Source organism: Mytilus edulis, chromosome 4 (genome assembly GCF_963676685.1).
Source record: "Mytilus edulis chromosome 4, xbMytEdul2.2, whole genome shotgun sequence".
Taxonomy (NCBI): Eukaryota; Metazoa; Mollusca; class Bivalvia; order Mytilida; family Mytilidae; genus Mytilus; species Mytilus edulis.
Window position 1 is genome coordinate 32,334,617 of NC_092347.1, and position 16,118 is coordinate 32,350,734.

General features: G+C 32.8%; 1 protein-coding gene across 1 annotated transcript; it reads left to right on the top strand.

Moving 5' to 3' along the window:
* The first annotated feature begins 6,977 nt into the window (after window positions 1-6,977).
* Window positions 6,978-11,753, top strand: LOC139519473 (protein FAM136A-like). The gene is made up of 3 exons (XM_071311583.1): window positions 6,978-7,170; window positions 9,928-10,068; window positions 10,771-11,753. The coding sequence occupies exons 1-3, from the start codon at window positions 7,087-7,089 to the stop codon at window positions 10,969-10,971; spliced, it is 426 nt and encodes a 141-aa protein (XP_071167684.1). The 5' UTR covers window positions 6,978-7,086; the 3' UTR covers window positions 10,972-11,753.
* Window positions 11,754-16,118: the final 4,365 nt, after the last annotated feature.

Below are 16,118 nucleotides of genomic sequence, written 5' to 3' on the forward strand. Positions count from 1 at the left end.
TGCAAGGTTGTTTATGGTGGAAAAACCATGAAGCTAAAATGCCATTGAACAATACTCATTAATTCATGTCTCAAGTGAATATTTAATATGTAGATTTTATAGTAGTAACTAATTATATATGGTTTATCATTATGATTGTCACTTGTCTCATTCCTTTGTTTGTTATACAAATCATTTTGTTATTTATCTACAGCTTATATGAGGGGGAGGACAGGGGTAAGGGAGACAGGGAGAAAGGGGGTAGGAGAAAGGAGAAAGAGGGTGGGAGAAAGGAGAAAGGGGGTAGGAGAAAGGAGAGGAAGGCTGGGAGAAAGGAGAAAAAGTTGGAGAAAGGAGAAAAAATAAAATATCTCTCCTTTTAAAAAAATTTCTAATATTTCAAGAAAAAATATCTCAAAAGGAGATGTTTTATTCCAATGGGAGAAAGGAGAACGGGGGTAGGAGAAAGGAGAAGAGGGGTGGGAGAAGGGAGAAGGGTACCCCCCTGTCCTCCCCCTCTTATATATTTGAATAAAACATAACAGAAACTATCTGTGTATTTAATTTTTTTTCTGACATTTTTCTCTGTTGAATGTTACAAGCAGAAGTCTCTTTGATTTATGATTAGTAAGTTCACCTATTCCGATTTAAGTTCCTAAATTTCACAAGGAAAAGGGCAGTGTAAAGATAAATGCAATGACAGAGTTCCAATGTCCCCTGTGTTGCACATTTATTTTCTATCCAATTAAAGACCAAATAACCCCAAAAAAGCACTCTATTTAATCTTTAAAATTTTTATATAAATTAGTTCTTAAAGAGATGATGACTTCAGAGCAGATACATTGCAAATTCCATATAAAAAGTAAAATCACAAAAAATACAGATCTCCGAGGAAAATTCAAAACAGAAAGTCCCTAATCAAATGTCAAAATCAAATGAATGGACAACAACTGTCATATTCCTGACTTGGTACAGGCATTTTCAAATGTAAAAAATTGTGGATTGAACCTGGTTTTATATCGCTAAACCTCTCACTTGTATGACAGTCGCATCAAATTCCACCATATTTACAACAATGCGCAAACAAAACAGAGTCAAAATATGGATACAGCAGTCATCACCTTGTCACAATCTCAAAACAAAAAAATATCCAACAAAAAATCACAAAAAACATCTATCAAATTTAAAAACCACATAGAATTAATATTTCCAAGGGGCATCACTTGTCTAAAACATTTGATCAGCATTGTTTATCTAATTCATCAAAGACATTGCTGATTAAAACCTAAGATATAAGTTTCATAAACATCTAGCACGAATTGTACACATGAGAGCTCTAACAATACAATTTTCCATATAGTGACTGTTTCCAAGGGGCAATAACTCTTTTAAAAATATACTAAATTAGCACTAATTTCTGAACTTGTTTGAGACACTGCTTATATCAAACCTATAGTATAATTGTCATAAAAGTCTGTTGTACAAATGAGAGTACTATTAATGCAGTTTTCCACGAGATGAATGTTTCCAAGGGACATTACTCTTTAAAAAATAAGTTTTATAAAAATATAGCAAGAATTATACATGGGAGAGCTTTAACAAGACAGACAGACAGAACCCCAGTATTTCTATGTTCCACAATGTGTTATGCATTTGATAAAAGTTTCAGATTAAATAATATCTTTATACTATACACTTTTCTCTGTTGCCAGCTTTCCTAAAAAATCAAAAGCTAAAATCAAGCTTAGTTTTGAATTTGATTGTGTATTGAGTAGTAGATTAGCATATATATATACAACTTCTAATGTGGTTTTCCAACTTTTAGTCACAGGTTTATATATGGTTACCCTCTTCAATAATTTTCTGTGTTGAGATTTTGTTTCTGTTATCAGTATTAGTTGGTGGGAAGAATGGCTCTTGTGTCTCATCTCAGTTGATAATTTTTTTTTGTATACCACCCACAAAGAAAAGGGAGAGGAGTATATAGGAATCACCTTGTCTGTTTGTCATGGTTTGTCTTTTGTGCATAACTTTTGTACCATTAGACTTAAGTTAACCAACTTGGTAAACAGTTGCAAAATAAGCTGGGGTAGTGTCATATATACCAAAGTCATGTCAATCTGAATATGACCTTGACTTCCACCTTTGGCACCTATAATAGTAAAACTTTGTGCAATTAGTGTTGGGTGCACAACTTATGTACCACAAAACTTAAGTTAATCAAACTTGGTATGCAGTTGCATCTTTTACAGATTGTGTGTCATGTATACTGGCACTCTGATTATCTTGTTACCATTTAACTCAAAACCTATTAAATATATATATCAGAAGGGTAGATACTGATAAGGCAAAGATGGTGAGCTGTAGTACAAGATTTACAAAAATGCCAATTAAAGCAAAACTAGTAGATGACCTTTTAAGAGTGTTTGCCAGTAAAACAACGATTTTGACTAATTAAGTGTTAATTTTGCCTATTACAAAGTATCTCAAAAGAAGATACTTGCAGGTAAAAACTGTTCAAATAGCAAACTTATCAGAAATATAACCAAAATAATCGGATAACTCCTTCACTTAAAAATAATAGCAAAAAGGACGATTTTTATTTTTATAAGGGTCAAAGCATTAACTGTCTTATATCTTGTAAACTATTATAGATAGAACAAATCTGAATGAACTAAAAATGCCGAGAAAGTCAATATTTTTATACTACCTGTTTGCATCAAAATTATCACAAAAATCACCACCGAGTGAGTTATTGTTCTTAAATGACGCCTTTTCCCTTAATTTATGTATCGAAAACTATAATGGTTATAAAGATATAGACACTGGCACTTGGGAACAGTATATTAATATAATATACGTTCCTGGTGGAACAGATCATGAAAAACAACTTAAAAAAAAAAAGATGATGATCAATATTACTAAAACTGGCCAGCAGATGGTTCCTTGTCCCTTTTATAATATATTTATTTTTTATCTTGCGGTACTCAGAGTATCCAGATCAGAAGCCGTGGTTTATGTCAGTTAGTATTTCATATATTTCCAGATGTGTTAGAAAATGATGTGTTCCCGGCAATGTTTTGCTGCAGCACGGTACACGGGTTTGTGATACGGGTTAGCATTTGAGGCTGCGTGATCATCCCTTTTTTGTTCATTGAATATCGTTTGTTTAACATGATCTTTCACTTTTGAAATAATTTTGGGAGAGTATATATAGTAAAGATAGGGGAAACTCATACATTAAGTCGAAAATAAACTGACAACGTCATTGGAAAATAATGAGTTCAAAGGACTTGGTATACTTAACTTAAAATGCATAGAAAACTCAAGCATAAAAACTGAGCAACACGAGCCCCACCAAAAACCGGGGTAATACATATAGGCACTGGCTACGGTTACATGGAAATGTAACAATAATAAAAATTATTGTTACATTGGAGACTAATTGCCGGAATGCAAAGTCGGGTGAGGAACCGATTAATTACAAATGTAACAATAATTACTGAGGCTACGGTTACATTACGTTATTGTTACATGAAAAACAGCAATGTACGCTAGATTGATTAAACTTAAATCTTCTATTGTTGTATTGCTTCATTCTTTCATATGTACTAAACAATACTTGTAATTTAATACTGATAATAATAAAATATTATTATTCAACAAATGGTGTACAACTTGAATAGTTTTACTACGTATTTTATGGTTTTGATGTTCTTAAAGATACTACTCAAGATTAGGAGTGTGACTGTCAAAGGCGAAAAATATAGTTCAATGGTTTCACTTTTTAAAGCATTTAACTGCACACCTACTCTTATTACTGTCATTATACCAATTTTGTTTATGGTGGAAAAAAAATAAAACTCGGGATGCGTTTTAAACGAAACTGAAACAATATCAAGACATACATTTCATACAGCTTTATAACTTGACGCAAATTGATAATCAAAATCAAAGTTTGCTAACTGTAACTTAAATACTAAGAAATTCTGTATGTACACGTATCCCTGGAGGACGTAATTTCGTTCATCAAAAATGTGTTGGACTTTAAAAACAACTTACTGGATTTGTAGAAATTGTCATTGTAAATAAAAAATTACAGTAAATAAATTGTATGTTATAAATGTATGTAATAAATGTCCTCAACTTTTATTATTTTGTACATATTACTAGTCCCATCGTACATTGCTTTTTTTCATGTAACAATAACGCAATGTAACCGTAGCCTCAATAATTATTGTTACATTCGTAATTAAACAGGTCCTTACCTAACCATGCAATCCGGCATTTAGTCTCCAATGTAACAATAATATTTTTATTATTGTTACATTTCCATGTAACCGTAGCCAGTGCCATACATATATGTATCAGGTGCTGCATAAAATGATTATGTCATTTGCCCTTGCATACTTCATGATGTTACAGTACTGATGACTATATATATATATATGACTGTTCTATCATTATACAACAGACGCATGTTAGCCTAGATATGCCCTGTATGCATTTCACTGAGACCGGTCTTTCGTAACAGGCGCAATTTGCGGTTCGCGCGCGGACATGCAATCATGCATTGGATATATTTACCTTCCAATGTTTCCCCATTGAACCATTATTAACGATGTTTAAAATAGCTATAGGGAACAACTACTTTTTCTAGTTCTATCAGTTTCATTGGATTTTATGTCTGATCCAGGCGCCTTGTGTGGGTTACGATTTTTTGCCGTTTGTTTTCAACTGCATGCTCAACAATGATGATACAACTTTCGATGTTTGGATATTGTCCTGCAGGATTTGTCATGTGTGTTTTTAGGTTGGAATTCGCTTTTACTGACCAGACATACAGTTGAGAAAGACCGGATTGGAATTAGCATTTAGTATACATTTTGTAGTTACCATTTCTCGTAAGTTGTGCCAGAAACGTTAGATATGCTGTTCCGATGTTGTGCTGCTCCTTTTTTTAAGCACTTTTATAAATTTATTGATGTGCAGTTCATATTCGTTTAATCTTCTAGAGTTGCGGTGACCTCAATATATTTGCAATAATTTTAAGCTTGGGTTGGTATTCGGTTAATTCTTGCCTTATAAGTTTTGATTTATTTCCTGTTATATCCAACTTGAAGTTGTTTTAATTTTGTCTTGCAAATTTGTGAAGCCAAAGTATCATGATGATGTTGTGTACTGCTCACAGGCCTTCGTTGAACATATCCCAGAGTGAACAGGGTCTTATCTAAGATATTTGAAAGAGGCTGCGTAGAATAAATTCTTAGACACATTACATACAAAACACGCATGTATTTTAACACTGTAAATACGGATGGCATCTACTATTGCATCTTTTGCCCTGCTTTTTCTACAGGCACATTTATTTGATTCACATCTGTTTTTAACACATGAACATCCACATTTTAAAAAAACATGTCTTCCCATATATCGAACCAGATTTGACGGTACGTCTAAGAGCAATACAGTTTCCATGCAATACATACATTTGAAGGTACAAAAACAAAACTTGACTAGAGGCTCGCAAGAGCCTGTGTGATTCTACTTTGGATTTTGAATTAATATTAAAAAATGTAAACAATTGTAACAGATTTATACTTATAATGATGCTTTAGGCCAAATTTGGTTTAATGTTGTTATGTTTGGTTTGATTTCACTCAGTATACTAGTTCTTCAAAAGAAGACATTTGTATGTATTTCCCATAGGGTCCCATGTTAAACTAAGTCCCCGGCTGGCGGCCATCTTGGATACTGAATCGGCTGCAAAGTAGCAACACTTGGTCAAAACCTCATATAAAGGAACATTCATGCTATTTTTGGTTTCTTTCCATTCAGTGGTTCTATAGAAGAAGTTGAAAATGTAAAAAGTTTACGCCGACGATCCGGCGACGGACGACGGACGCCGGCGGCCAAGTGATGAGAAAGGGAATCAGCAACCACGAACTTATTCCTTGTAAAGGATCTGTGTAAGATACCATGTGTTGTGGTCAGGTAAACTATATATTGTGAATCCTTTTATGAATGGCGGTACATTTCTACTACTTTTTGATCCATGTTCACAATTTGTTCCTTGACCATATCATGCATATCTCCCCCTTATCTTGCATTTTGAGTTTTTCTCTGAAATTTGCAGTAACTTTTATAAGCTTTAGTTTTCTCCAAAACAAGCAACATATTGCCTGTGTCATACTTGACTGTTTGTTTGTGAAATAATGAAACGAATATGTTTCTCTTATACTTAGCTTTCACATCTTTTGCTATTCACAAAGATCCATGCCCACCACCCCAACCATAGTGTATAATTTGGGGGAAAGGTGTCTATAATCGGAGGTAAAGAGTGTAATCTGTATGACTGAAATATAAGAAATGGATTGAGCCTTTAAACAATCTAAATTCTTACTTTGTCAACAGATGATAACGAGGTACGGATATGTAGGATTTTTGTCTCTTTTATTCTTCTTTTGTCATCAGAGTATAAAACATATCATTGAATTTGTTCCTTGTCCATATCTTGCATTCCGGTAGCTGCGGAACCGTAACTCTTATGGTTCTTTTTTATTTATTTTTTTCAAGTATTTTGCCGCGTCCGCAAATAGTCAAAAAATAACATAAGGACCTAAGAGCTACGGTTCCGCAGCTAGCATTCCGGCTGTTTTTTCCGCTGCAATTTGTAGTAACTTTTAGAAACAAGTGCCTGTGTTATTTGTTTGTGAAATAATGAAGTTCAGTGATTATGTAAAATCACTATAGTCATTCAAGAATTCTATAGTATCAACTACTTAATTAATGATTCCAGTGATTCTACATAAACCCTAAAAAAATCATGGATTCAATGAGATCCCTGTATTATACAAATTCACTGTAACATACATATATGAATACACTATTCCCAAGTGTATACGAATTCCTAAAATGAAAACACTTTTCACTAATGACTTGAAATAATTTTTTTCAAGTATTCGTTATCAATACGGAATTATTTCATGTGTTTTCCTGGTTCGGTACATTTTTATATTTTGTAATCTGTCAAGTGTTTTTACCTATATAATATTTGATTGTTGAAACAAGTTGAAAAGTGCTTTTGAGTGTTTTGAAGGTCGAGAAATGGAATCCGCACAAGCACGTGTTCAAAATGCCGCTACTTCGATGTACGAAGAGCTTGACAGGACAGTCTTGCGAAAAATGCAGGTGCGCAAAACAAAGAACATTTTCCCACTGTCACAAGTTGTTTTTTCGACTCTGCTGTTTCATGCCTTGTCCTTCTAGTCCCGACAACCTATAGACATAATAATTTATGCAATACACTTCTCAAATCAGTGTCATCATGTTCATACCCATGCAGTCCGAAAGTTCAAACGCGTACACACTGGCTATCTGTATGAATCTTAATGCGTAGGTCGAAGATACCAATTCTGGCTTTTACTTGACGAGAGAAAGCGCAACAATAATTTGACGATGTTGAGAGCTAACCAAATGTGAATCTGGGTGCGTTCCCCCCTAGTCCAAACAATTATGACGTCTTGGAAGGCTATGATAATTGTTTTCTTTGACCGTCAAAGAAAAAAATTATGATAGCCTTTCAAGACGTCATAATTATTTGAACTAGTTCGCGCCCAATCATGTTCGCGCCCTTTCATGTTCGCCCCTTTCACTTGCGCACCCTACACAATTGCTCCCAAAGTCCGTTCGCGCCCAATTGTTATTGGTTTTGTGTTTAATAATTTGTAATCGAGTTTTGGTATTTTAAAGTGTATTGCTACATTGTATAAATATATTTTCATTGTTTCTAAATAAAGTGAGATTCTGACAACTATTTTTTGGTGTTGAATAAATGGTAAAGCATGGTAAGTGTCAAAGTGTAATGCTATTGCTATTGCTTTTTTTTTTTTTATTGTTTCTAAATATATTTGGATTCTGACATTTTAAAAAGAATTATTTGGAATTTACGTATAAAATATATCTAATAATTCAACTGAAATTCAAATAACAAGAATGTGTCCCCAGTACACGAATGCCCCACTGGCACTATCATTTTCAATGTTCAGTGGACCGTGAAATTTGGGTAAACCCTCTAATTTGGCATTAAAATTAAAAAGATCATATCATAGGGCACATGTATACTAAGTTTGAAGTCGATTGGACTTCAACTTTATCAAAAACTACCTTGACCAAAAACTTTAACCTGGAGCGGGACAGACAGACGAACGAACGAACAGACAGACGGACGCACAGACGAACGGACGCACAGACGAACGGACGCACAGACCAGAAAACATAATGCCCCTCTACTATCGTAGGTGGGGCATAAAAATTGGGCGCGAACGTGTAGGGTGCAAACAGACTTCAAGGCGAACATGCGAGGTGCGTAAAGTGTAGGGTGCGAAAGTGTATTGGGTGTGAACGGACCTGATACCATTAAACATATTTATCATTATAGACGTATTTAGTAATTTACACTTGTATACAAAAAAAATTAAAAAGTGATTGTTGCCTGAGGTCAAAAGGTGATTTGTAGAAGTTCTAAGGTCATTCGGAAGCAAAATACAGCTAAAATAAAATACCAAAAATGTAAATACATTTATTATGTCCAGAAAATGTGTCCTATATCCATGATAATTGATATTGATAATTATTAATAAACTTCAGGTTCAGTCTCAAGAATAACAAGTTACTGCTTTCTTTGACCCATTTTGCACGAAGAAGAATTGACACTTTCTTTTCAGCAGTTGGCCTCAATTGTCTAGTTTATTGATGAAACAAATAGCAATTTGGTCAGAATTATGAGTGAACTGCATTTTACTTCAATACATTTAACACAGGCTAGGCATTTGTTTCCAAAAAAACCAAACGCTTTTTCCTTCAACATACATGTAAACTAGGTAACTATGGTACCCAACCCTTATTTATGAGAAATGATACTTGGTTGTTGATATAAACTTTTATATGATAATTCTGCTGTTGTATATCATACTGAAACTTTTCATGTCCTAAATCTCCATTAAATTATTATTTACAATATAATATGGTATATAAAACACTTAATTCTGTTGAAAGTTAGTTTTATTACCTCAAACATGTCAAACTTCCATTTATTAAATTTTGCAGTTTTTGCTGTTTACATGTATATCTTTAAAAACAAAAGGAGTTAGGTTTAAAGGAAAAATCGACAAAAAATACCATAATAAGAAATATCTACTCTAAAAACTTTGCAATTTTCGATAACCTGGTGTAGATTTTTCCCTGAAATGTGAAATTTTCACCCTTTTTTTTTGCAGTTTTAAGTTGTTATCTGAAAAAAACAACCCAGAATATAGAAGTAGGTTACAAAAATTGTTAATTAAAATGATAGCAGCACAAACAATGACTAGTCACTAGTACATACATGTACAAAAATGTATGTGCAATTAAGGTCATCAGGAGCAGACTCACACCTTTTAACTCCTGCTTTAACATAGATATATAGGAAGATGTGGTACGAATGCCAATAAGACAACTCTCCATCCAAGTCACAATTTATAAAAGTAAACCATTATAGGTCAAGGAACAGTCTTCAACGTGGAGCCTAGACTCACACCAAACAGCAAGCTATAAAGGGCCCCAAAAATTACTAGTGTAAAACCATTCAAACGGGAAAACCAACAGTATAATCTACATGTATATAAAAAAAAAACCCGAGAAACATTTATGAACCATATAAACAGATGACAACCACTTTGTTAGAGCACACCTGATTTGTTTAAATGACTTGCCTTCACAACGATAGGGGCTTCATCCAAAATATGTTTTAGTAATTATGATTGATTGGTATTTTTAATATTTCTGATAACAAAAAGAAAGTTTTTTCAACTTTGTAAATGAAATATACCAATATATAAGTAAAATGTTTGAAACCATGACTGAAAAAATATTTTGCTAAATTTATATTTGATGATATTTTTTTTGCAGGGTGACATGTTTAAATGTGGAGCCAAATGTTGTGAGAATACATCAGGATCTGTTGAAGAAGTACAGAGATGTATAGAAAGATGTGCTGAACCATTGACCAAATGTCAGACACACATACAGAATGAAATGCAACAGTTTCAGGTATTATACTTCAGTCATTTTAGCCTTCCAAGTTCCATCATGTCCATATTATTTCAAAACTGGATGAAATGTGATAATTTTAATATAAATCAGTCTACCAGCTGTTAGCTACTTTCAAATGCTCCAGACTATTTAAATTTTGTTTAGGTCTAGTAAGTTTTTGCTAAATTTTGTTTAGACACATAAGAAAAATGTCATGATATTGGTCTTCAGACTAGTAGTTGCAAAAGATTTCGGTGCAGACTGAATTTTAATGTACATGACAGTATTGTGTTCACATTAATCATGTTATTATTCCTATGGGTTTCACAACATATATGCTGGAAAATAGTATGAAATATTCCATTTTCTTCATCATGTTAAACATGTCTTAAGCATGGTTAAAATCTTATTGTTTTCACTGTTGACATTGCAGTCATTGCAGATGTTGATTTAATATTTTTAATTGTCTTTAAACAGGTTTAAATCTTTGTCATGCTTTGTCTAGCACGATCTAGATTGTCTATAAGTCTCTTCACATATTGTCATTTTCTTGATTTTGATGTATTTAAAATAAAATGTGTTTTAACATGTATAATGAAAGTCAGGGATTTTTTGTCCCAAATTTATATGAATAAACATGTATTATGTAAGCAAGGGAGATGATTACAGAAAATGCAGCCTAAAAGATTGTCTTATACATGTTATATATTCATATTACAGGACAGATTACAGAGGGGTGCATTAGATTGTCAAGATAAAGCTAAAGATCAAATGGGACCAAATTCTACAGATGCTGAAATATCTAAAGCTAAAGCTTTCATGGAGAAATGTGTGGTGGACTGTGCTGAAAACCATATAAAGATGTTACCAAATATGTTAAAGAAAATGAAAGACAGTATAACAAAGGGAGTTTACTCTTGATGACACTATTTGATGTTCCTAGCTAGTAGCATTCAGTTCAGATATATATTGTGTGTCCTAACTGTTGATATTGTCTGTTCTACATTTTTATGCTGAAGTTTTGAAAGATAAGAATAATAGTTTATGTACATGTATGCATACTTCTATCATTTTGTCTATTATGAAACATTAAATTGAAATATTAAATGACACACAATTTATTATATTTTGGTTTTAGAAATATATACATAAAATGTCCTCTTTGATATACATTGTGTATTAAGGTATTAACTAAAAAATAAATTTAAATAGTGATCTTACCTAAACCATACATGTAGAATACAGTATATTTATACCTTTTTCAGCAAAATTCTAATAAAGTAATCATTTGATTCGTTTATACATTTTTCTATAAATAATGTTGAAAGATATTTTTTTTTATATAATTGTTACCAAGAACTACTGAAATATAACCATTTGTATATGACATGCAAATATAAACAATGATTTATTAACATGGTACATATGGGAATCCGATTGAAAAAAAAAAATGATTTGAAAACATGAAAAATTACAAGAAACTGATGTCAGTTTTGTCTTTCTTTTGTAATTTCAAATTTTTATACACCCTTAAAAAATAGAGGAATTCCTTGTTTTACACCCTTGAAATAAATGAATTTCTTGTAGTTTGCAAGAATATATATAAATTCAAAATATTAAATTTTGTATGAAACCAGAAAAAAATTACAGCTAGAAACCAAAAGTAAATACATGTAGATGTAAAATAAAAATGAAATGAACAACCAGTGTATTGATTTAATAGTATGCCAAAGTTTATAAACAAGCATTCTGGTGAAACCAGAAGGTATTGCATATGTCCCCAATATGCTATAACACTAAGTAAGTTAACATTGTTATAGGATAAGCAATGATTTGTAAATGATGTTTTATTATCTTGAAGCGCTAAAGACTGCTCTTGAATCATCAAGTTTATTATTTCCTTGTCTGAGATGAAATTTGCAGAATGAGATATATTTGTATTATATTCATGTTGCAGCATCATTCACTATTTCTATACCGGTAAGCTTTATATATCAGAAGGTGGAAGACCTGGATGCTTGATACCTTGTATACAAATGCCTTATGTTTTTATATGACCGCAATATATTTTTGTGTTGTATAATGCTATCATGTTGTCGTCTTCGGTTTAGTTTCCAGACAATAACTTTAGTTTTAGTGAATGGATCTCTATAAATTTTTACCAGAAGGTTCAATACCACTAAAGGAAAGTTGGGATTGATTTTGGGGGTTATGGCCCAAACTGTTAAGAATAAGGGGCCAAAAACAATACTTTTCGAAATCTTTGTATAAATTGCTTATTTCTTGACCAAGTTCAAAGGGGTTTTATTCTTGAGTTTTTGGGGCCTTTAAATATGCTCAATCTTATTTTGTAAGTTTTTTGGAATGTGGTCTCCATTTTTAGCTCACCTGTCCCGAAGGGACAAGTGAGCTTATGCCATCACTTGGCGTCCGTCGTCGTCCGTCGTCTGTCGTCCGTCGTCTGTCGTCGTAAACTATTTCAAGAATCTTCTCCTCTGAAACTACTGGGCCAAATACTTTCAAACTTTAACTGAATGTTCCTTAGGGTATCTTATTTATAAATTGTATCCGAAGTTTTGATCTATCAACAAACATGGTCGCCATTGCTAAAAATAGAACATAGGGGTCAAATGCAGTTTTTGGCTTATAACTCAAAAACCAAAGCATTTAGAGCAAATCTGACAGGGGTAATATTGTTAATCAGGTCAAGATCTATCTGCCCTAAAATTTTCAGATGAATCAGACAACCCGTTGTTGGGTTGCTGCCCCTGAATTGGTAATTTTAAGGAAATTTTGCTGTTTTTGGTTATTATCTTGAATATTATTATAGATAAAGATAAACTGTAAACAGCAATAATGTTCAGCAAAGTAAGATTTACAAATAAGTCAACATGACGGAAATGGTCAGTTGACCCCTTTAGGAGTTATAGCCCTTTATAGTCAATTTTTAACCATTTTTCGTAAATCTTAGTAATCTTTTACAAAAATCTTCTCCTCTGATACTACTGGGCCAAATACTTCCAAACTTTAACTGAATGTTCCTTAGGGTATCTAGTTTGTAAATTGTATCCGAAGTTATGATCTATCAACAAACATGGTCGCCATTGCTAAAAATAGAACATAGGGGTCAAATGCAGTTTTTGGCTTATAACTCAAAAACCAAAGCATTTAGAGCAAATCTGACGTGGGTAATATTGTTTATCAGGTCAAGATCTATCTGCCCTGAAATTTATAGATGAATCAGACAACCTGTTGTTGGGTTGCTGCCCCTGAATTGATAATTTTAAGGAAATTTTGCTGTTTTTAGTTATTATCTTGAATATAATTATAGATAGAAATAAACTGTAAACAGCAATAATGTTCAGCAAAGTAAGATCTTCAATTAAGTCAATTTGACCAAAATTGTCAATTGACCCCTTAAGGAGTTATTGCCCTTTAAAGACTTTTTTCACAATTTGTTCATCATGTTGACTTACTTTAAAAAATCTTCTCCTTTGAAACTGCTGTATCAATTTCAGCCAAACTTAGGCTAAATGAGTTTTAGAGTATCTAGTATAAATTTTATATTTTATTTCCTTGTATGTCAAGAAACATAGCTCCTATGGCTAAAATAGAACATAGGAGAAAATGATTATTTTTTTTGGCTTTTGAAGAAAATAGGACGATCCAAAAAACATTTAAATAAATTGAAAAGCCAAAATAATCATTGATGAGAGATTTAACCAAAAGAATTAAGGTGAGCGATTCAGGCTCTTGAGAGCCTCTTGTTAAATTGGTCAACATGAGGTCCAGAGGGTCTAAAATTAAACTTTGTCTCATTTCATCAAAAATAGAATTTTTGAGGTTCTTTGATATGCTAAATCTAACTTTATATTTAGATTTTTAATTTTGGGTCCTGTTTTCAAATTGGTCTACATAAAGGTCCAAAGGGTCCAAAATAAAACTTAGTTTGATTTCAAAAAACATTGAATTCTCAATTGAATTCTCAGGGTTCATTGATATGTGATTATATATGCCGAATCAATCCATGGCCATGTATTTAGATTTAGGATATTGGAAAATAAAAGGTAAATTTAAATGTTTTTAAGTTCATCAGACGACATTCATCCTGTGTCAGAAACCTATGCTGTGTCAACTATTTAATCACAATCCAAATTCAGAGCTATATCAAGCTTGAATGATGTGTCCATACTTGCCCCAACTGTTCAGGTTTTGACCTCTGCAGTCCTATAAAGCTGCACCCTGCGGAGCATTTGGTTAAGTTTTGGGCTCATATATATCAATTGACCTCACTTTCATGTTTCATCATGTTCAACCAATGGGAGCACTTGAACTCTATTCAATGTAGAGTTGTAAAAATATTTGAGTCTACTAGTGTTTACACATTTTGTGAAGCAGGAACTGAAAATATAATTATGTTGACCTTTAAACATTTGAGCAAGAAGCATATCCAGGAACTTCAATAAGTTAATTAATTTAGGAACTTTAAAATTGTCACCGAATACTGTTCTACGTTTAGGTGGTAAAGGCTTTTTGCACAATCAGCATCTCAATCTCGCAAGGGTGGAGAGGAGGGGAATGGAACCTATCCATTGTCTAGCAAAAATACTTAAGTTGGTATATGGAATTATTTCAAGATTTTCATGTGTGTTTGGGTAATTTTTATCTGACTTTATAATTGATTGGTCAATGTTTAGTCTTTTTCTACAGATGAGCAATAGGTCAACTATAATTAATGTATGGGATTATTGTAAGGTGTACATATCTGTTGCTGTGTTCATTTGACATTGATCTTATTTTCATGGTTCATTGGTCAATGTATTTCTGCTTAAAATCTGTTCTTTTATACTATCAGCAATAGGTAAAATATATTTGGTAAATAAAATGATCGTAAGGTGTACATGATCATCTGACCTTAACCTCATGCTCATGGTTAATTGGTTTATATTTGAAATGTAAAGTCTTGTTTTGTCGAGCCTGTTACTTCTGTAGCAGAAAGATCGACATAGAGGTAGTGATACAGCGGTGGTGACGTAAGCATACTTCGTAAAAGCTATATTTTTTAGAAGGTGGAAGACTTAAATGCTTCATACTTTGTTTGTGAATGCCATGTTACGAAGTTCCCGTTTGTCCATTGTCCTTGACCTTGACCATGGTTCAGTGACTATACTTATAAGACAAAAGTTACGTTTTTTTTGTTTTGTTTATTTCTTTTCTACTATGAATGATAGGATAACTATATTTAGTATGTTCTGACCTTTCAAGGTCCTCATGCCTGTCAGACCATTTCATTTGACTTTGACCTTATTTTAATGATAGTGAACGAGGTATATAAATGTTTTTGTGATCATATCAATATCTCAGATACTACGCGGGTATAAGCAAAAGGTCTCCTATATTTGGTGTATGGAATGATTGTAAAATGTGTAAGGTGTACATCTCCAACCGGCAGGTGTCATCTGACCTTGACCTCATTTCCATGGTCATTGGTCAAAGTTAGGTTTTTGAGATTTGGTCTTTTTTTCTAATACCATATGCAAGAGGTTAGCTATATTTGGTGTATAGAGATAATTTAAGATGTACATGTCTGTCTCGCAGGTTTTATATGACATTGACCTCTTTTCACGGGTTATTGCTCAGTGTGAAGTTTTTGTGTTTTGGTCTGTTTTTCATAAATTATAAGCAAAAGGTTAACTATATTTGTCGTATGGAAGGATTATAAGATGTATATGTCTGTCTGGTAGGCATCATCTGACCTTGATCTCATTTTCATGGTTCATTGGTCGTTGATAATTACTCATGGTTAAGTCTTTTTTAGATATCATAGGTCAACTTTATTTCATGATTGTAAGGTGTACATGTCTGTCTGGCATGGTTCACCTGTCCATAACTTCTATTTCTTTGTTCATTGATAAATTTTTAGTTTTTTTGGTTAAGTCTGTTTCTTAGAAACTATAAGCAATAGGTCAACTATGTTTTGTATTGAATGAATGTAAGGTGTAAATAAATATCCCGTGTGGTTTATCTGACCTTTACCTCATTTTCTTGTTAAATTTATGTAATACGTG